This window comes from Mauremys mutica, chromosome 3 (genome assembly GCF_020497125.1).
Source record: "Mauremys mutica isolate MM-2020 ecotype Southern chromosome 3, ASM2049712v1, whole genome shotgun sequence".
NCBI lineage: Eukaryota > Metazoa > Chordata > Testudines > Geoemydidae > Mauremys > Mauremys mutica.
In genome coordinates, this window is record NC_059074.1 from 185,808,444 (window position 1) to 185,830,406 (window position 21,963).

Genomic DNA, 21,963 nt, shown 5'->3' on the forward strand with positions numbered 1-21,963 from the left:
TTGCCTGGCCCAGGCAGTGAGACAGTACAGGAGGTTCCTGGAGAGCAAGAGGGACAGCAGGACCCTGTTCTTCCATTAGCCTCCTCATCTCTGGACTGCCCCCCATAGACAGACGCACCCACCAGGGCCTCCTTCATAGGGCGGCCTGAAACATGGGTTTTCAGGCCAAGGAGGTGATGGAGGACCTGATTGTCGACATCCTGGCCCCGGAAGGTCCATCCAGGGTAGCTGTTCCCCTCATCAAGACCATACAGGCCAATGCTAAGACCATTTGGCAGATCTTTCCTCTTCCGCGAAGGGCATGGAGAGGAAGTACTTTGTCGCATCTATGGGGTACGAATACCCCTTCATGCACCCACAGCTTTGCTTGTTGGTGGTGGCTACGGTGAACAAGAAGGAAAGGCAGGGTTAACAAGCCCCAGTGCCTAAGTCCAAGGACGCCAAGCGCCTGGACTTATTTGGGTGCAAAGTGTACTCTACGGGGGGGTTTAACTCAGGATTGCCAACCAGCAGGCAATTCTGAGTAGGTACAGCTTTTACTCTTGGAACTCGATGCTCAAGATTAAGGAGCTGGTGCCAACTGAGTCCAGGGAGGAGTTTGGAGCTATAGTGGAGGAGGGCAAGGCAGTGGCACAGACCTCTTTACAGGCCTCAGTGGATGCTGTGGACTCAGTGGCACACATTTTGTCCTCCGGTATTGCCATGAGGTACAACTCCTGGCTGCAGGCCTCGGGACTTCCACCCGAGGTTCAACAGACCATGCAGGACCTGCCTGTGACATTGTTGACATGAACTGTGACCCTATAGATCAAGGTTGCAACCAGGGTCCTATGTTTGCATCAGGTCTTGTACAGAGGAGGTCAAGTGGGGTGTCTATGGAAAGGTTGTAGTTTGCTGGTTATGATTATGCTGGCGCTGTGTGTGTATCATTTTTGTATTTGAAGTTATGAATATTGGCTATATACTTGTATCTCAATGTGTAGTGAAGCATTTGATCAGCTTCTTGAGAAAGGACTATTCTCAATAAATGCCCGATCAAGAAACACTTAACTGACAATGGACTTTGGGAGACGCCAATCCACATCTGAGCTTTCCTGGGAACGTTCAAACTAACATGTAAACAATGGCGTCGGCCTGCAAAAAGCTGAATCATTCATGGACATGTGACTTGCCCAGGTTGCTACAAACTCCATCTTGTTGCTGTGACTTTGCACAGAAGAACAAAGGGGTTTCTGCCCACAAGAGAGAGAAGATAAAAGGCCCTGGAAACCTCTCCATTTTTTCTTCAGCTGGCTCAAGAGATGGCTTCTCCACCCCAAAGAGAGTCCTGAAAGAAACTGGAACAAAGGACAGTAACTACAGGGGTGTGAGTGATTGCTGGACCCAGACTAGGAAGGAGTCCAGTCTGTGAAAGAAGCTTATTGGAACATCTCTGGGGCTGAGATTACATCTGTAATCAGTTTCTTAATGTATTGGGCTTAGACTTGTGTGTTTTGTTTTATTTTGCTTGGTAGTTTACTTTGTTCTCTCTGTTATTACTTGGAACCTCTTAAATCCTACTTTTTATACTTAATAAAATCACTTTTTGCTTATTAATTAACCCAGAGTAAGTAATTGATATCTGGGGCAGCAAACGGCTGTGCCTAGGGACCGAATGGCTGGGCAGCAGTTCTGCAGAAAAGGACCTAGGGGTTATGGTGGACGAAAAGCTGAATATGAGTCAACAGTGTGCCCTTGTTGCCAAGAAGGCTAATGGCATTTTGGGTTGTATAAGTAGGGGCATTTCCAGCAGATCAAGGGATGTGATCATTCCCCTCTACTCAGCACTGGTGAGGCCTCATTTGGAGTACTGTGTCCAGTTTTGGGCCCCACACTACAAGAAGGATGTGGATAAATTGGAGAGAGTCCAGCGGAGGGCAACAAAAATGATTAGGGGGCTGGAACACATGACTTATGAGGAGAGGCTGAGGGAACTGGGATTGTTTAGTCTGCAGAAGAGAATGAGGGGGGATTTGATAGCTGCTTTGAACTACCTGAAAGGGGGTTCCAAAGAGGATGGATCTAGACTGTTCTCAGTGGTAGAAGATGACAGAACAAGGAGTAATGGTCTCAAGTTGCAGAGGGGGAGGTTTAGGTTGGATATTAGGAAAAACTTTTTCACTAGTAGGGTGGTGAAGAACTGGAATGGGTTACCTAGGGAGGTAGTGGAATCTCCTTCCTTAGAGATTTTTAAGGTCAGGGTTGACAAAGCTCTGGCTGGGATGATTTAGTTGGGTTTGGTCCTGCTTTGAGCAGGGGGTTGGACTAGATGACCTCCTGAGGTCCCTTCCAACCCTGAGATTCTATGATTCTATCTCTCTATCAGTGTTATAGAGGGCAGACAATATATGAGTTTACCCTATATAAGCTTTATACAGAGTAAAATGGATTTATTTGGGGTTTGGATTCCATTGGGAGCTAGATGTCTGGGTGCTAGACACAGGAACACTTGCTAAGCCATTTTCAGTTACGTCTGCAGCTTTGGGGCGCGTGGTTCAGACCCCAGGTCTGTGTTGCAGCAGATTAGCGTGTCTGGCTCAACAACAAGAAAGGGTTATGAAGTCCCAAGCTGGCAGGGAAAACAGTCTCAGAGGTAGTCTCAGCACTACAGGTGACAGTCCCAAGGGGGTCTCTGTGACTGAACCCGTCAACTGCCTTTTGATGGGGCGGATCTGTTCGTGGAGTAGATTGACTCTAGGCTGTATAGCCTAAAAGACTCAAGGGCTACTATGAAAACCTTGGGTATGCACACTCCGGCAACCTAACGAAAATATTTCAAGCCTCAGCAGCAGCAGCAGCAACCCTAACATCCTCGGCCAAGGAAGGATTTTTATAGGAGAAGGGGCATTTATGGCAGAAGACACCCTTCCAACCCCCCTTCCAGACAGGGCCAGGGCCTGACTAAACCATCGTCTGGTTCCAAGTAGGCCTTTTGAAGGGGCACCCGAAGACGGTGCACCAGTCTCACTTCTGGATCTTCCTTGTCCTTTTTAAATCATCTGTCCCACTTCTACCATGCTTGGTCCCAAATAACTTCAGACCGCTGGGTCCTCCATACGGTGGAAGTGGAATATTCTCTCCAGTTCTGCTCCTACCCTTCCTCCCACCTCCCTTCCCCATCCCTCTTCAGGGACTCGTCTAATGAGCAACTCCTTTTCCGGGAGGTGCAGGCGCTCCTCACCATGGGAGCAGTGGAGTAGGTTCCTCAGGAGCAAAGGGGCAAGGGATTCTACTCCCAATACTTCCTAATCCCCAAGGCGAAGGGGGGTCTCAGACCCATTCTAGATCTGTGCAGACTCAACAATTACATGGTAAAGTTGAAGTTCTGCATGGTCTCCGCGGGCACCATTATTCCCTCCCTGGATCAGAGAGACTGGTACGCTGCCCTCGACATGAACGACGCATACTTCCATATAGCGATTTGACCTGCAAACTGGTGCTTCCTACGCTTTGTGGTCAACCACAAGCATTATCAATTCACAGTCCTATAATTCAGCCTCTCAGCAGTCCCCTGAGTATTCACCAAGTGCATGGCCGCTTTCCTCCATCAGTGGCAAGTGCAGGTCTAACCCTACCTCAACGACTGGCTACTCAGGGGCCGCACCAGGGGGCAGGTGCAATCCCAAACCCAATTAGTCAGACACACATTTGAGTTTCCGGGTCTCTTCCTCAACTTGGGGAAGTTGACCGTGGAACTGACCCAAATAATAGAATTCATTGGGGTGATGTTAGACTTGGTTCAGGCACGAGCACTTCTGCCAGAGGCCTAATCCCAAGCCATCATTCAGGGCCTCTGGCAATTCCCAATCACAACAGCAACGGGGTGCCTGATTCTCCTCGGCCACATGGCTGCCTGCACTTACATGACCCGCAGGGCTGGCTCTAGGTTTTTTGCCGCCCGAAGCAAAAAAATGAAAATAATAATTTAAAAAACCCTCATAGAGCAGAACCGCCGAAGCAAACAAACAAACAAACAAACAAAACCACCCGGAATGCCGCCACTGGAATTGTGCTGCCCCAAGCATGTGCTTGGTTTGCTGGTTCCTAGAGCCGGTCCTGATGACCCGGCACACTAGAGTGTGGCTCAGGCCGCTACAGACATGGCTGGCTTAGGCCTACCGCCTGGGATGCAACAGCTTGAATTCATAGAATCATAGAATATCAGGGTTGGAAGGGACCTCAGGAGGTCATCTAGTCCAACCCCCTGCTCAAAGCAGGACAAATCCCCAACTAAATCATCCCAACCAGGGCTTTGTCAAGCCTGACCTTAAAAACCTCTAAGGAAGGAGATTCCACTACCTTCCTAGGTAACCCATTCCAGTGCTTCACCACTCTCTGAGTGAAAAAGTTTTTCCTAATATCCAACCTAAACCTCCCACATTGCAACTTGAGACCATTACTCCTTGTTTTGTCATCAGGTACCACTGAGAACAGTCTAGATCCATCCTCTTTGGAACCCCCTTTCAGGTAATTCAAAGCAGCTATCAAATCCCCCCTCATTCTTCTCTTCTGCAGACTAAACAATCCCAGATCCCTCAGCCTCTCCTCATAAGTCATGTGCTCCAGCCCCCTAATCATTTTTGTTGCCCTCCGCTGGACTCTTTCCAATTTTTCCACATCCTTCATGTAGTGTGGGGCCCAAAACTGGACACAGTACTCCAGATGAAGCCTCACCAATGTCGAATAGAGGGGAATGATCACATCCCTCGATCTGCTGGCAATGCCCCTATTTATACTGCCCAAAATGCCATTAGCCTTCTTGGCAACAAGGGCACACTGTTGACTCATATCCAGCTTTTCGTCCACTGTAACCCCTAGGTCCTTTTCTGCAGAACTGCTTCCTAGCCATTTGGTCCCTAGTCTGTAGCAGTGCATGGGATTCTTCCATCCTAAGTGCAGGACTCTGCACTTGTCCTTGTTGAACCTCATCAGGTTTCTTTTGGCCCAGTCCTCTAATTTATCTAGGTCCCTCTGTATCCTATCAGTATCTACCACTCCTCCAAGTTTAGTATCATCTGCAAACTTGCTGAGAGTGCAGTCCACGCCATCCTCCAGATCATTAATGAAGATATTGAACAAAACCAGCCCCAGGACCGACCCTTGGGGCACTGCACTTGAAACCGGCTGCCAACTAGACATGGAGCCATTGATCACTACCCGTTGAGCCCGACGATCTAGCCAGCTTTCTATCCACCTTATAGTCCAATCATCCAGCCCATACTTCTTTAACTTGCTGGCAAGAATACTGTGGGAGACCGTATCAAAAGCTTTGCTAAAGTCAAGGAATAACACATCCACTGCTTTCCCCTCATCCACAGACCCAGTTATCTCCTCATAGAAGGCAGTTAGGTTAGTCAGGCATGACTTGCCCTTGGTGAATCCATGCTGACTGTTCCTGATCACTTTCCTCTCCTCTAAGTGCTTCAGAATTGATTCCTTGAGGACCTGCTCCATGATTTTTCCAGGGACTGAGGTGAGGCTGACTGGCCTGTAGTTCCCCGGATCCTCCTTCTTCCCTTTTTTAAAGATGGGCACTACATTAGCCTTTTTCCAGTCATCCCAGACCTCCCCCATTCGCCAGGAGTTTTCAAAGATAATGGCCAATGGCTTTGCAATCACATCCGCCAACTCCTTTAGCACCCTCGGATGCAGCGCATCCGGCCCCATGGACTTGTGCTCGTCCAGTTTTTCTAAATAGTCCCGAACCACTTCTTTCTCCACAGAGGGCTGGTCATCTTCTCCCCATACTGTGCTGCCCAGTGCAGTAGTCTGGGAGCTGACTTTGTTTGTGAAGACAGAGGCAAAAAAATCATTGAGTACATTAGCTTTTTCCACATCCTCTGTCACTAGGTTACCTCCTCGTTCAGTAAGGGGCCCACACTTTCCTTGACTTTCTTGTTGCTAACATACCTGAAGAAGTCGAACCAGCTTTTCAGCAGACCAGATGGAAGGACTCCCAGTCTCATCTCAAAGACCATCCTCCATGTCATGCATCCACACGTGCTAGGAGCTGGCCAAAATACCAGCCCTGGCTCTTATGGCGCACTCCACAAGGGTCCAGGTCCTGTCAGCAGCGTTCCTGGCCCGGGTCCCGATGCAAGAAATCTGCAGGGCCACAACTTGGTCCTCGGTATATACATTCACTTCTCACTACACCATCATCTGGCATGCCAGAGATGATGCAGCTTTGGGCAGAGTGGTGTTCCAATCAGCGTTTCTATAACTTCGACTCCACCACCTGGGTAAGGCTTGGGAGTCACCTAATTGGAATCGATACGAGCAATCACTTGAAGAAAAAAAAACAGTTACTCACCTTCTCATAACTGTTGTTCTTTGAAATGTATTGTTCATATCCATTCCAAACCCGCCTGCCTTCCCCTCTGTCGGAGTAACTGGCAAGAAGGAACTGAGGAGGCGCCGGGTCATCAGGGTCATATATTGAGTACCATGAAGGCACCACTCCAAGGGGCTCCACAGCCAACCCGATGGGTGCTGCTAGGAGAAAAACTTTCCGATGACTGCATGCGGCGCACCCACATCTAATTGGCATGGATATGAGCAACACATCTTGAAGAACAACAGTTATGAGAAGGTGAGTAAAGGTTTTTCACCATTTTCTTACATTATAAAAACTAAGAATCTGAATACATGTAAGTTAAGATCTAAAAATGCTTAAATAAATGTGTTTACATATAGTTTAAGAACATAAGAACAGCCATACTGGGTCAGACAAAATGTCCATCTAGCCTAGTATCCTGTCTTCTGACAGTAGCCAATGCTAGGTGCTTCAGAGGATCAGAACAGGTAATCATCAAGGGTCGCCCATTCCCAGATTCTGACAGAGGCTAGGGACAGCAGCCCTGCCCATCCTGGCTAATAGCCACTGATGGACCTATCTGCCATTCATTTATCTAGGTCTTTTTTGAACCCTTCACAACATCCTCTGGCAAAGAGTTCCGTGGGTTGATTGTACATTGTATAAATAAATACTTCCTTTTGTTTGTTTTAAACTTGCTGACTGTTAATTTCATTTGGTGACCCCTAGTTCTTGTGTTATCAGAAGGAGTAAATAACACTTCCTTGTTTACTTTATCCACACCAGTCATATTCCCCATATTCCTCTTTTCCAAGCTGAAAAGTCCCAGTCTTATAAATCTCTTGTCACATGGAAGTTGTTCCATACCCCTGATCATTTTTGTTGGCCTTTTCTGTACCTTTTCAAATTCCAAAATATCTTTTTTTGAGATGGATTGACCATTTCTGCACGCAATATTCAAGATGTGGGCATGCCATGGCAATATGATATTTTCTCTTTCCTAATGATTCCCAACATTCTGTTAGCTTTTTTGACTGCTGCTGCACATTGAGTGGATGTTTTCAGAGAACTATCCATAATGACGCCAAGATCTCTTTCTTGAGTAGTAACAGCTAATTTAGACCCCATCATTTTATATGTATAGTTGGGATTATGTTTTCCAATATGCATTAATTACATTTATGAACACTGAATTTCATCTGCCATTTTGTTGCCCAGTCATCAGTTATGTGAGACTCCTTTGTAACTTTCTGCACTCTGCTTTAGACTTAACTATCTTGAGTAGTTTTGTATTATCTGCAAATTTTGCCATCTTACTGTTTACTCCTTTTTCCAGATCATTTATGAATACGTTGAATAGTACTGGTTCCACTACAGACCCCTGGTGGACACTACTATTTACCTCTCCTACCTGAAAACTGACTGTTTATTCCTAACTTTAGTTTCCTATCTTTTAACCAGTTACTGAGCCATGAGAGGACCTTCCCTCTTATCCCCATGACAGATTGCTTTGCTTAAGAGCCTTCGGTGAGGGACCTTGACAAAGGCTTTCTGAAAATCTCTGTACACTATATCCACTGGATCCCCCTTGTCCACATACTTGTTGACCCCCCTCAAAGAATTCTAGTAGATTGGTGAGGCATGATATTCCTTTACAAAAACCATGTTCTCTTCCCAAACAAATCATGTTAATCTATGAGTCTGAAAATTCTGTTCTTTACTACAGTTGCAATCAGTTTGCCTAATACTGAAGTTAGGCTTACTGGCCTGTAATTGCTGGGATCGCCTCTGGCGCCTTTTTAAAAATTGGTGTCACATTAGCTATCCTCCAGTCATCTGGTACAGAAACTGATTTAAATGATAGATTACATACCACAGTCAGTAGTTCTGCAATTTCACATTTGAGTTCCTTCAGAACTCTTGGATGAATACCATCTGGTCCTGGTGACTTCTTACTGTTTTATCAATTTGTTCCAAAAACCTCCTCTAATGACACCTCAATCTGTGACATTTTCTCAGATTTGTCATCTAAAAAGAATGGCTCAGGTTTGGGACTCTCCCTCACATCCTCAGCCATGAAGACCAATGCAAAGAATTAATGTAGTTTCTCTGCAGTGGCCTTGTCTTCCTTGAGTGCTCCTATAGCATCTCGATCATCCAGTGGCCCCAATGGTTGTATAGCAGGCTTCCTGCTTCAGATGTACTTAAAACATTTTTTTGCTATTACTTTTAGAGTCTTTGGCTAACTGTTCTTCAAATTCTTTTTTGGCCTTCCTAATTGTAATTTTATGCTTCACTTGCCAGAGTTTATACTCCTTTCTATTTTCCTCAATAGGATTTAACTTCCACTTTTTAAAGGATGCCTTTTTGCCTCTCACTTCTTCTTTTACTTTATTGTTTAGTAATGGTGACACTTTTTTGGTCTTCTTTCTATGTTTTTTAATTTAGGGTATAAATTTAAACTTAGCCTCAATTATGGTGTCTTTAAAGTTTTCATACAGCTTGCAGGGATTTCACTTTTGGCACTGTACCTTTTAATTTCTGTTAACTAACTTCCTCATTTTTGTGTAGTTCCCCTTTCAGAAATTAAATGCTACTGTAGTGGGCTGCTGGTGTGTTCTCTCCCCCGGCCCCCCCACCAGGATATAAAATTTTATTTTATTATAATCAGTTACCAAGCGGTTCAGCTATATTCACCTCTTGGACAAGATCTTCTGCTCCACTTAGGACTAAATCAAAAATTGCCTCTCCTCTTGTGGGTTCCAGGACTAGCTGCTCTAAGAAGCGGTCATTTAAGGTGTCAAGAAACGTTATCTCTGCATCGTGTCCTGAGGTAATATGTACCCAGTCAATATGGAGATAGTTGAAATACCAATTATTATTGAGGTTTTTTTAATCTTTATAGCCTCTCTTATCTCCCTGAGCATTGCAGTCACTATCACCATCTTGGACAGCAGTATATTCCTACTGCTATTTTGTTATTATTCAAGCATGGAATTACTATCCATACAAATTGTATAGTACATTTAAGATTTTTACTTCATTTGACTACTTTCTTTCACAGATGGTGCCGTCCCCCCACCAACATGGCCTGTTCTGTCCTTCCAATATATTTTGTACTCTTGTATTATTGTGTCCCATTCATTATCCTCATTCCACCAAGTTTCTGTGATACCTGTTATATCAATATGCTCATTTAATATGAGGCACTCAAGTTCACCCATCTTATTATTTAGATTTCTAGCATTTGTATATAAGCAATTAAAAACTGTCATTTTTTAGCCATCCGCCATTATGTGATATAATTGAATGGGAATCTTTTTTTCATTTGACTGTTTCTCATCAGATCCTACTTGTATTTTATCATCTTCCATCCTCTCCTCTTTACTAGGACACACAGAATCTCCATTAATAAATTTTCCCCTAAGGGATGTCTCTGTCCGAACCACATGCTCTTCCGCACCTATCGGCTTTCCCCCAACCCTTAGTTTAAAAACTGCTCTACAACCTTCTTAATTTTAAGTGCCAGCAATCTGGATAGGCTCCCCATTTCCCAAAAGTTTCCCCAGTTCCTAATAAATCTAAACCCCTCCTTCCTACACCATCGTCTCATCCACACACTGAGACCCTGCATTTCTGCATAACTGGCCCTGTGTGTGGAACTGGAAGCATTTCAAATAATGCTACCATGGAGGTCCTGAACTTCTATCTCTTACCTAGCATCCTAAATTTGGCCTCCAGGACCTCTTTCCTATCCTTCCCTATGTCATTGGTACTTACATGTGCCACGACCACCAGCTCTTCCCCAGCTCTACATAAGTCTGTCTAGATGTCTTGAGAGATCTGCAGCCTTAGCACCTGCCAAGCAAGTCACCATGCAGTTTTCCCCATCATCGCAAACCCAACTATTTCTAATGATCTAATCACCCATTACTATTACCTGTCTCTTCCTAATAACGGGAGTTCCCTTCCACGGAGAGGTATACTCAGTGTGAGCGCATACCATGGCATCATCTGGAAGGAGGGTCCAAACTATGGGATTGTTTCCCTCTGCTCCAATTTGATGTTCTCCTTCCCTGAGACTTTCATCTGCCTCAACAGCATAGAAGCTGTTGTATCCTCCAAGTTAGCAAAAAGAACCATCAAATTTAGCACAAAGGCTGTATTTAGTTGCAAATCACCATGTTTCGATGGGCATCAGCTAATGAAAATAAACTTTTCCTTAGAAAAATAATTAAAAGTACAAATGGAAAACATTTTAAAATCAATTATTTAAATCAATGTTTCCGATTTATTTAAATAATAATAAAGATCAGTGATTTAAATTGCTTTGATTTAAATTAAATTAGTCTACCCAGCTTGAAATTGACTTACATTACATATTTCTTGTGCATTTTCTTTACTTTGCAGGCCGCTCCCCCTTTACCACTTTTTTTAGATATCTATAGTACAGAAGCAGCACAGCAACTTCAAAAAAGTGTTCTAAATGATTTAACTATTGATACAAGTGACTGGTGTCTGGTCTGAATTAGATTGGACCATAGCTATGATGTTTGTGCCACATATTATTATGGACTGATGGGTTCCAGGGTGAGCACCTGAAGGCCCTCCTGCCATAATCCTTGTAAGTCTGTTCTGAAATCAACATAGCATAAAGGCTACAAAAGGCAAAAATCTTAAACAAGCCTGGCATTACAGCTGAGGGTTGTGATTACATTGGCACTGTCTGTCTCAACATAGGTCTTATGTGGTTAGTGTAAAAACTGTGATTTGAACACTTTGAAACTCCAGTTACATTTGATACTCTCATGTTGACAGACTGCTTCAAAACATCACTTTCTTTGTGGCCTCAGTACACCGCCCTATTCATGTTTGACACCAGCTCAGAAGACAGGGACTCACCTCTCCCCAAGCACAGGTTTATCTCAGGAGGAGCCTATTTCACTTTGAAGACATCCCACTCTGTCCTCAGTGGCTGGAAAACCTATGGAGACTCCAGTCACAGTAGCATCGATACTGCCTCAGTCACCTTAGAGCATACTCTATAGATTCTTGTTTTCTTTCCACCACATTATGTTGGCTTATCAGATGCACAGGGCCGACAAGAGGGCGGGGAAGCCGGTACAAATTACCGGGGCCCGGCAGTCCGGAATGGGGCCCGGGGCCTGGCTTCCCTGGCTTCGTCAGCCCTGTTTAGCCAGTCCACCCTTGCTGGGGGGACCGAAATTTTTTTTTCACTGGGGCCCGAACCCGCTCTCGGCGGCCCTGCAGATGCATGCACCCAATATCAAACTAGTTGAAGTTTAGTTGATGCTAGACTTTGTAGGAGCTCTTGGCATTATGAGTTTACAAAGCGTATTGGAATTGAGAGTTGTGACTTGATCAATCCATGACACACTTGGCTCTGGGGCCTACACAGACATATGCCAGCATTGCAACTGGAATCAATTCCTGCTCCAGTGGCACTATTCTCTTTTCAGCATGGTCAGCTGTACAACATTCTGCATCTCCTGTCCAAGAAGAAAGAAAAAGGTGAACATGCAAGACTGCTATCTTGACACAGATATCAAATATCTATCACTTGGCCAAAGAAGGAAGAAAACCAATTTTTCAGCTTTTTCAGCATATATGAAGACTTTTTTTTGCCAAACTTTTCATTGCTTTTCCTAAAAAAAAAAAACCAACAGAATCTCAAAATTAGTGCACAAGTGTAATGTAGTAGAAGAAATATTTGGACTTAGTAAAGCATTTGACACTGTCTTACATACATCACTTGAAAATTAATTCACATTGGCTTTGAGTGGAACACTGCCTTGTGTACTGAAAACAGGCTGAAGGGCCATAAACAAAGACTAATGATAACAATGTATCAAGTAGCAAAAAAAGTTGAGATAGGATGGTACACAACTAGGATTAATGAGATGAAATTGAAAACGAGAATGAGGCTGAATATCGGAAAAATCTAAATGACAACAAAATAGCCCTGAAATGCTAGAAACACTCTCGCTTGAAATATTGGAACTGTAGAAAATACTAGAAAATATTCTGTAAAAGAGTATTCTGCATTTGCGGAGAGATGGACTGTAAGATCTAGTAAGTCTTTAATCAGTTCCTGCTACGATTGTATGAAAATGGCTAGGGTTATTCCTTTTTCTTTGGAAACCGTCCATAACTCTGGCATATGTAAAGTAAGTGGACACTGTTCTTCCTCTAGAAAGGTTGGCAGTGTTTGTTTTGATGGATCCTTATTAAGTAGGTGAGAGGGACATTTGGCATCATGAAGATACCATCCAAGCAATCTGCAAAAGGGCAGTAGTTGGAACACAGGGACACTGCTGACTTTCTGCCACACTCACCATGAAAACCTGGTAAAGGCTACAATGGCCAGAGGAGAGTGATAAGATATATGTTTTGGCACCCCTTGTCTTTGATTGTAACATTAAGATGACTGTTTACCAGTCTTCAAAGCTTACACTGTGCATTCGGGATTACTGATCATTATTGTCAAGTATTAGTTGATACACAAAAAGATTTGTGAGGTGGAAGAAGGCTCCCTTCCAAAAACAAACAAAAAACCAATATTTTTTTAAATCAGTCCATAAGTGAGCTAGTTAATGTCCATGTTGCAACAATAAGAGCAGCGGTCACTGGGATAGGTGTCCGCTGCCAATATCTAGGAATCAATGGGGATGATAACAGAAGCACAAGGGCCTGCTGCGTGATGGCAAAGTTAAGAAAACTAAAGCCACTCTTGTTCCCTAGCATGTGTCATGGGAGGGGGTCTGGTGGGGAAAAATAGGATATGATCATTTAATTACAGGCTGTATCATAATGCATATGCATAGCGGTCTGGATTAAGATTGGGTGAGCAACCTTAATTCTGGCATTTCCAAACATTTGAGTGCTTGACTTTGCACTTTTACTTATTGTAATTTGTGTGTGTAATGTTTTATTTAGGTGGTGATAAAGGAAACAGAGAAACCCATACGGGAAGAAAATTATGCTCTTACATGGGAAATATCACTATTAATTCAGACTGCTTCCTTTTTGGGCCAGTGTAGGCATAGTGTAATTCTTGATGGCTGTAGTAGCTGTTTATATATGATGGGATTGTATATTTTCCCTAAAATGGAGGATTAGCTGATCATGGACATCATTTTAAAAGGGATTCAGTGGAGGCACAAGTGGATCCTTGAGGTTCTGAAGTCAACAGAATTCATGAGAAAAACTACCTGGAGTCCCACCTTGTTCCTTATTACAATTGGAGTACATAATAGTCTCTTCTAGACACAGCTCATTTTTAAGTCTTTGTGGCCTAGACCAAGGTCTGGAACACTGGATGTATCAGAGAGAATTTGTCAGGTGGCTACTGTCAACAAGTTGAGACCATTGAGCCTCATGTCTTTAGCAGTGTTCATTACTCATGGCACACCTTTTTATGATGCAGCCTCAGTAGATCCCCAAAAGTCTCAACATATGGCTCCATGTCTAGTTGGCAGTGGAGTGCCCCAAGGGTTGGTCTTGGGGCCGGTTTTATTCAATATCTTCATTAATGATCTGGAGGACGGCGTGGATTGCACCATCAGCAAGTTTGCAGATAACACTAAACTAGGAGGAGTGGTAGATACACTGGAAGGTAGAGATAGGATACAGAGGGACCTAGACAAATTAGACGATTGGGCCAAAAGAAATCTGATGAGGTTCAACAAGGACAAGTGCAGAGTCCTGCACTTAGGACGGAAGAATCCCATGCACTGCTACAGACTAGGGACCGAGTGGCTAGGCAGCAGTTCTGCAGCAGAAAAGGACCTAGGGGTTACAGTGGCTGAGAAGCTGGATATGAGACGACAGTGTTCCGTTGTTGCCAAGAAGGCTAAGGGCATATCGGACTGCATTAGGAGCATTGCCAGCAGATAGAGGGACATGATCATTCCCCTCTATTTGAGATTGGTCAGGTCTCATCTGGAGTACTGTGTCCAGTTCTGGGCCCCACACTACAAGAAGGATGTGGATACATTGGAGAGAGTCCGGCGGAGGGCAACAAAAATGATTAGGGGGCTGGAGCACATGACTTTTGAGGAGAGGCTGAGGGAACTGGGATTATTTAGTCTGCAAAAGAAAAGAATGAGGGGATTTGATAGCTGCTTTCAACTATCTGAAAGGGGGTTCCAAGAGGATGGATCTAGACTGTTCTCAGTGATACCCGATGACAGAACAAGGAGTAATGGTCTCAAGTTGCAGTGGGGGAGGTTTAGGTTGCATATTAGGAAAAACTTTTTCACTAGGAGGGTGATGAAGCACTGGAATGGGTTACCTAGGGAGGTGGTGGAATTGCCTTCCTTAGAGGTTTTTAAGGTCAGGCTTGACAAAGTCCTGGCTGGGATGATTTAGTTGGGGACTGGTCCTGCTTTGAGTAGGGGGTTGGATTAGATGACCTCCTGAGGTCCCTTCCAACCCTGACATTCTATGATTCTATGTGATTTAAAGACAACCGTGATGCTATGGCTTTAGTAGCTGTGTATTTCAAAATGGACTAAACAAGTAATTATGGAAAAAACTGCATGTTACCCAGAGTTCTGGAGCATTCATTCCTGCTATCTAGGAGGATCTATGGGATTTAACAGGGGAGACTTTGTGAGGAGGATAGTAAATGTGACTAAGTTCACAAATTAGAATATTTTGGCTCTCTCCATAGCTTCTACTGACTGTGGAACGTTGCCTGTTTAAAAAAAAAATCAGACAGGTCTGGTCAGGACCATAAGACCTTTTGGCTGCATTATACCTAACTGCCTCCATCTTTCCAATACTGAAGTAATTATTGGGGCTTACAGGTGGACAAGTCCTGTGAGGCAGGCTGCGTCTCCAATGGTTTTCTTCTGGTCTGACGCTTCCTCTGAATCCTCCTTGAAAGCCCACCTCTACAAAATAAATAAATAAAAGAGGCAAAAGACAGTAAAGACTGCAGCCCTATCATTTCTGTGTGTTTTGTTCAGTATGGCCACTAACTGAGGATTGAAGGAGCTGACCAGTAGACTGAGGGGAATCAGAAAGCTTACAATCTTACCTGGTTTGAAATATGCTACCCACACTTCCCCTATGACTCATCGAGCCAGCTCTGTGACTGGGAGGTCTGGGTGCGTCCTAAATCAGAAATCTGGCAGACCTGCCTCCTGTTCTAATGCATGGGCAAGATTAGCCCTGAAGAGCTCTCTCTGGTCAGATTGTTCACAATGAATGATCAAACTCCACACTGAACAAATTGATCTCCCATTCTTTAGGGTCAGCCTGTGCATATGAAACATTTTTTATCCTTTCAAGAACCTTTTTCCCTCCTATCAAAACATTGATTTTAAAAGAGCATACTGCTGTTGCCAGGCTCTTTGAAGCAGGGAAAAACTGCACAGTACAAGTGCGTTTGGAGCTGGCCAGAAAGTTCCCTATCTCTCTCAGCAGTGATTGGCTCTGCTGACTATAGTGTTAACAACTGAAAGGAGAGCCCAGATGTCATGAACTGGTCTTGTGGAAGTGAAGAATTTGAAATAGTATTCCTTATAATTTGAATATCAGAGGGGTAGCCGTGTTAGTCTGGATCTGTAAAAGTGGCAAAGAGTTCTGTGCATCCGACGAAGTGGGTATTCACCCACGAAAGCTCATGCTCCAATACGTTTCTTAGTCTATAAGGTGCCACAGAAAGCCTTATAATTTGAGTAACTGTTAGTAATTTATAGACTAACATACAAACCAATGATGTTGCTCCCCATACTTGTTTCCTGTTCCTTGTGTGTAACAGAAATATAGTGATATTAGTCTGAAAAGAATGCTTCATCAAAATACATTTTTGAAGGCAGCTGTTTTTAATTAAGCCATAAAGATGAAATCTCATTTCAGAAAAGTTGTTTTAACTGACAATGTTTTTATGCATTGGTGCAATATTTTTTTCATCTTACATTTGTTAGTTTGTATATATAATGTTTCTAATTTGTTTCTGTGCAAAATTGCTGTCTAGAAGAAACAAACAAACCTACTAAGGAAGATTTAAGGCCCGTGCATCCTCTACTAAGAGTGATAGAACCTCCTCCGCAGCCTTCTGAGCCTACCAAAGTGAAAGAAGAAATTAAGAAAAAGGGAACTGGAAATTGTTCAGAGAATGCAACAAGAGAAGCTGGGCCTGAGGGATTTGTAAGTAACAGGTTTATTCCACTTAATTTGAATAAGATATCCACTTAATTTGAATACAGCTAAGGTATTAGAATAATTATTATACAACTAATACATATTTTCATGTTGTTATAACATTTTATTGGCTAGAATTCTCTTACGTTAAGTATCCGTATGCAAGTAATTTTTCAGTGAATCCAATGATCTAATTTGCAGAAAGCTACCATTCAGTATAAACTGGACCTTGAGATCCCAACCTTGGAATAGAATTAATTCATTTTCCAGGAGTTTATTGCCATTCTTCTAACAATTTGTTAGTAGCATCTGTGTGTATGATGTAATATGGACAACTGAGTTAAACACCTTAACTCAAATTCATTAGTTTGTTAGACCGGTAGTTCTAGAGCCAAATATCTAGGTATGAATTAGGTGAACTCCATATCCCTTCATTTATAAATACATAACTGGTACACTCTGAAATGAGTTTTCTAGTAAATTTGCCTTTTAAATAATTCCAGAATTTATCAGAGCTTGAACCGCACCACCTCAGACAACGAGAAGACTATTTAAAACAGAAGCGAGATACACTGATGGCTATGAAGAAGGAATCAAGAAATAATCTACCAACACCAAATATAGATCAGAAAGAAGAGGCATTATCTTCTAAAGAGGTGAAGGATGAACACTTTAATCAGCATGACTAATCTTGTTTAGAAAAATCACAGACCACTTCAATGAAGATATGGATATTGCAGCTGAATACTGAAAAAGGACAAAAGAACAAGGAAGTGGTAGAATTTAATGGCAAAACACACTCAGTTACAAGTTATTCATTGTGCAGAAATTAATTCTGCAATCTAAAATCAGTATAGCTAAGAAGCAGAAAGCTCAGTGATTGTGAGCATTAAATGATTTTTCTACAATGGTAAATCTTCATAATAAACCCATGCTCTGTGCTCTTGCATTGCATGAGTTTGCTCCTATCTGCTAGTGATATGTGATTTTGCATTCTGGTTCCCTGAAATGTTAGCTCCTAACACACACAGAAAAACAACGTTCATGGTCAACACCACTAGCTTGAATTTTCTGAGAAGTGTTATTTTACAGAAGGGTTAAGTTTGATAACTTCCTTTATTTTGAGACTTTGTAAAGTGTTTCTCTTGTATTTCAAGTGAGGAAATGCCCTATAGCCTCAGCTACTGGTGGAGGAGGCAGCAGTATTAAAGCAAGGAGGCCTGAAGTTTGGGTGCTACCACCACCTTTTTGCCTTGCACAAAATCTAGGCTTTTGTGCTGAACGCAATCTTCCTGTGAGAGAGTTAGGACGATGGAAAAGCAAAATGATCACTACTTAACTGGCATATCCTTGATGGCTCTAATCTCTCCTGTCAATAGACAGTTGTAGTGGTGACCTGGAAAATTCACTACTGTAGCCTTGAAGAGGCAGGAATAGGTGTGCATTGCCCATTTAGCACAATACAAAGTAGACCAAACTGCTTATGAATAGCAACATCACCAACCAAGAGAATGAATGTTTTCTTTGTGATTTTTTTTAAAATTTAAAATACAGACAAGACCAGTTGGTCCCTTATGAAGGGGGAATGAGTTCTGTGAGTTTGTAGGGGAACTGAAGAGATTAAGATGCCAGAACACTTGTTTTTGCTGTTTGCTGCTGTGTCCAAGCAGAGAAGGATTGAAACCTTCATTTTTGGATTAGGGATTTTAAATTTACATAAATTAAACCTCAGGCTTCCTTCCTAGGGCATCTGATTCATAAGTATTCAGCAATGAGTTCCATGAGATTTTTAAAAATTACTTAATTTATTTTATCAGAGGTAGTGTACAGAACTATCACTTATTATTATCTGGGGTCAGTCCCTGTTGTGTGGTAAAAGTAGCATGCTTAGAGTATATCTACACTGCCATTAGACACCCATGCCTGACCAGAGCCAGCTGACTCTTGTTCAAGAGGTTTGGGATAAGGGGCTGTTTAACTGGCATGTAGATGTTTGGGCTCAGACTGGAGACCAAGCTCTGGGACCCTCCCACCTTGCAGGGGCCTAGAGCCCTGGCTCCAATCTGAACCTGAACATCTACACATTAGTTAAACAGCCCCTTAGCCCAAGCTCTGAGAGCCAAGTGGCACGGGCCAACCACGGCTTTATAATTGCAGTGTAGACATATCCCTAGGTGCTAATATATTGCATTAGCTTTTGTCTTCTTCTGCAGCAACTGTTAATGACCATTTTTAGACCGGAAGCTGGCCTAAAAGGACCACATGTCTGTTCTGGTACAGCAATTCCTATATTTCTAAGCCATTTACTTCATCCTGTCATAATCAGATACTAGAAGTTGCCTTGCAAAAAGAGATCTGTGTCCCATTTGAATGCACACAACCTGAGTTATTTAGTGGTGTAAGGATGGTTGAAAGAAGGAAATCACTGCAGTGTGATTCAGAAGAGACTTAAGGATAAAGTTTAGAAAACTCCTAAAAGTAGGACAGAGAAATTAATCTGATGAGACCAATGATGCTTGACATCAAAACATCATGCCTCCCTTACATGTAAGCATTGAAGCTCACAGTTCAATAAACAAGATGGAATTCAGTACTCTCTGTACAGCTGCTTGCTTAGACATATTGGTGGGAGTTAAAGAATCCATAACCATGTTTGTTCCTAAGCTAGGACCATAGTATTGGTCAGTGGGTGCTGTATTTCTGAGTTTGCTTTCAAATGGTCTTCTATCGACAATCTGCCCCATTTGCTTCCCTAATTTTTTGGAAACACAACCCCTGAAGAGCAGAAAGCAGGAAAACTTTTTTCCTCTAATTGGAATTGGTGAACAGGATCTAGTGAACCTGGTGTGGACCCCATCCTCCAAGACAACAGCAAGCACTGTAAGTCGGTGTAGTTCTTGGAGAAAACTCAAAGGCAATATCCTTGCAGTGTTACAATAGAGTCTAATTTAGATGATACAGTACTCTGAGCAATGACTCAGGTGCAGGGAGGTGGAGATGAGCTCAACATGGGAAGATTTCAAGAAGTGAGCTAAGGAATTTATAGGTAGACCCAGAATAAAATGGAAGCATTTCCCCTATATAAGTGGTTACTGAACAAGGGGCCTGATGCCTTGCATTCCCTCCCTCTTGCTAGACATACCCTACCAGAACAAGAAACTGGAATTAAAAAAAAGGTATTGGTGCCAGGATCAGGCCCAAAATGTATAGAGGAAATTTGGTCAAAAATTAAAGTCAGACAAAACATTTCCAACCTACTTTTCTGGTAGTTCATCTTTAGGGTTTAGTATATTGGCATGTCATACAAATGGAAGATTTGATCTGCACTGATGTAATAAGCAGGAAAAAACATTTTGATGACTGTCTTCCCTGTCAGAGCGGGTCAGGGAAATTCTAATTCTTATCGAAGGGCACTTTTGAAAAAAATGTGTGTGACATTAATGGAAATTACATCTGATGGGGGAAGCTGTACATATATATCTGTAGCTAATCTCCAGTATGCAACCTACAGCTCTGAAAGGTGACCTTCAAAACTGAGTTTGTCATTTTTCCCCAACTTAGGAGACTTGTGGTCCATGAAGATCCACTTTTGCTGTATTTATTCTTGGCAGTGCTCATTTATTTTTAAATTTAAGCTACTGGCTGACTTCTCAAGGGAAAACTTCTCTGAGAGGGACTTAAGCTTCATTTCATGCTGATATCACTACTATTTGTATATAAAGCACATACAAACAACAGTGCCTGCTCTGCCAACTCATTAACTGACTATAATTAAAGCTGGTACATTGCTGCCTGTCAGCATAGTAGGTGGGAGGGAAATACCCCCCCCACCCCCACCCCACAGCCTAAGAGCAGTTTAATGTGTGTTACTAGTTCACAGAAAATGAATTTATATGGGCTTTGAGATCAAAGATGTGTTTCCAAGACAAACTTCAGGGGAAAATAAGACATAAAAGTTGTTAAACATATTGAGAGTACTTAAACATATGCTACCATGTGGTCTAATAGAAACATAACATTTCTAAGGCCACACGAAGGGAAGATATGGGAAACAATGGAGATATAAATAAAGCAGTACTGTATGACCTTATACAACAACTGTGTCAGAGATTGATGAATCAATACTATGGGGCAGAATTGAGCCCAATGAGATATCCTTGGAGAGTGTCTGTGAAAGAAAACAGTACCTTCCCCCCTCCTCCACTCACTCACTTCTTTGCCAAAGATAAGATCATAGTCGCTAAAAGATTTTGGTACGTTCTCTCCTAGCAGGATTTAAGTGCTAGTGTAGTCATAAAAGCATCGTGGTGTTCTCTGAATCACTTCAATGTAAAACTTATTAGAAAAAATTTCTAAAAAAAGGCAAGTACTGCAACCACCACCTTTAATTGTAAACTCAGGACATGTTTTGCTACTGGTCTCTTGTATCACGCCAGTAATATAGACTCTGCAATAAGAATTTCGATGACAACTGCACTGATTTCTGAGAGTACAATTCACCTAACACTTCTGTAGCAGTATTGGCTCTGTGGTGCTAAGCACAGAGAAAACTTGGGTCAAAAAGTAAGCAGACATGGTAAGGGACCATTACTACACAATGACTTGTAAGGATTAAAAGCTGATTTAACTGATAGTAAAGGAAGTCATCATAACTTGCTGCAGATCAAAGTAAATAGGGGGTATAAGTCAGCTTTCTTATAAAGACCTTTCTAAATTCTTTTAATTTAAAAAAAAATTGAGTGTTTTATTATACTTGGAAGATTGAATTGCTCTGCCCCTCTAAAGAGTTAAGGAGCAGCACTGACTGACTTCAAAGGAAATCTAGGCCTCCTCTAGGAGGATTATTACATTACAGTAGGGGGAGGGCAGAGCCATACGTGCTCAGGGAAACAGAATCCTTCTCCCCAAACCATTAAAATACTTTTATATATCTAATAGAGAATAATGGGTTTGAGGAATCAGGTACCATAGCAGGGCAAGGTCAGAATCATTAATATTCAGGGTCCAGCTCGTCTGCTGCTAAGCCTCTAACAGTGATCAACACCAAATACTTCAGAGGAAGGAAAAGAGTACTCTGAATGTTTACACTATTAATGATTGTTGCGCTTTATGGGGAAGAGGGAGTTGCTTTCTTCAGAGCTTAATATGGAATGTTATCAATATCATTGTTTTAAAAGAGTAAATATTGAGTTAAGCACACAGCTATGTGCCAGAAAGCCCCACTAAGTAGCTGCTCAAGCTACTACAAACATTTGTTAGCCTTCAAGTCCCCCCACCCCCACCCCAGACTCCTCCTGTTTGAAGCTATCACACAATGCATCATGTTGACATCAACACTGGTTTACAATGAGTTAGCATTTAATGCTGTACAATGGGATAGCTTCAGCAAAGCTAAAAAGTTTCCAAATTGACATGAAGGAGGTACAAAATAGCTT

General features: G+C 42.5%; 1 protein-coding gene across 2 annotated transcripts in view; it reads left to right on the forward strand.

Moving 5' to 3' along the window:
* Positions 1–21,963, forward strand: part of CFAP36 (cilia and flagella associated protein 36) — a 108,177-nt gene that overhangs the window by 84,370 nt on the left and 1,844 nt on the right. For both annotated transcript variants that reach the window (XM_045011930.1, XM_045011931.1), the window contains 2 exons: positions 16,362–16,534; positions 17,032–17,184. In XM_045011930.1, coding sequence (XP_044867865.1) covers positions 16,362–16,534; positions 17,032–17,184 — 326 coding nt within the window. The remainder of the gene's footprint in view (positions 1–16,361; positions 16,535–17,031; positions 17,185–21,963) is intronic.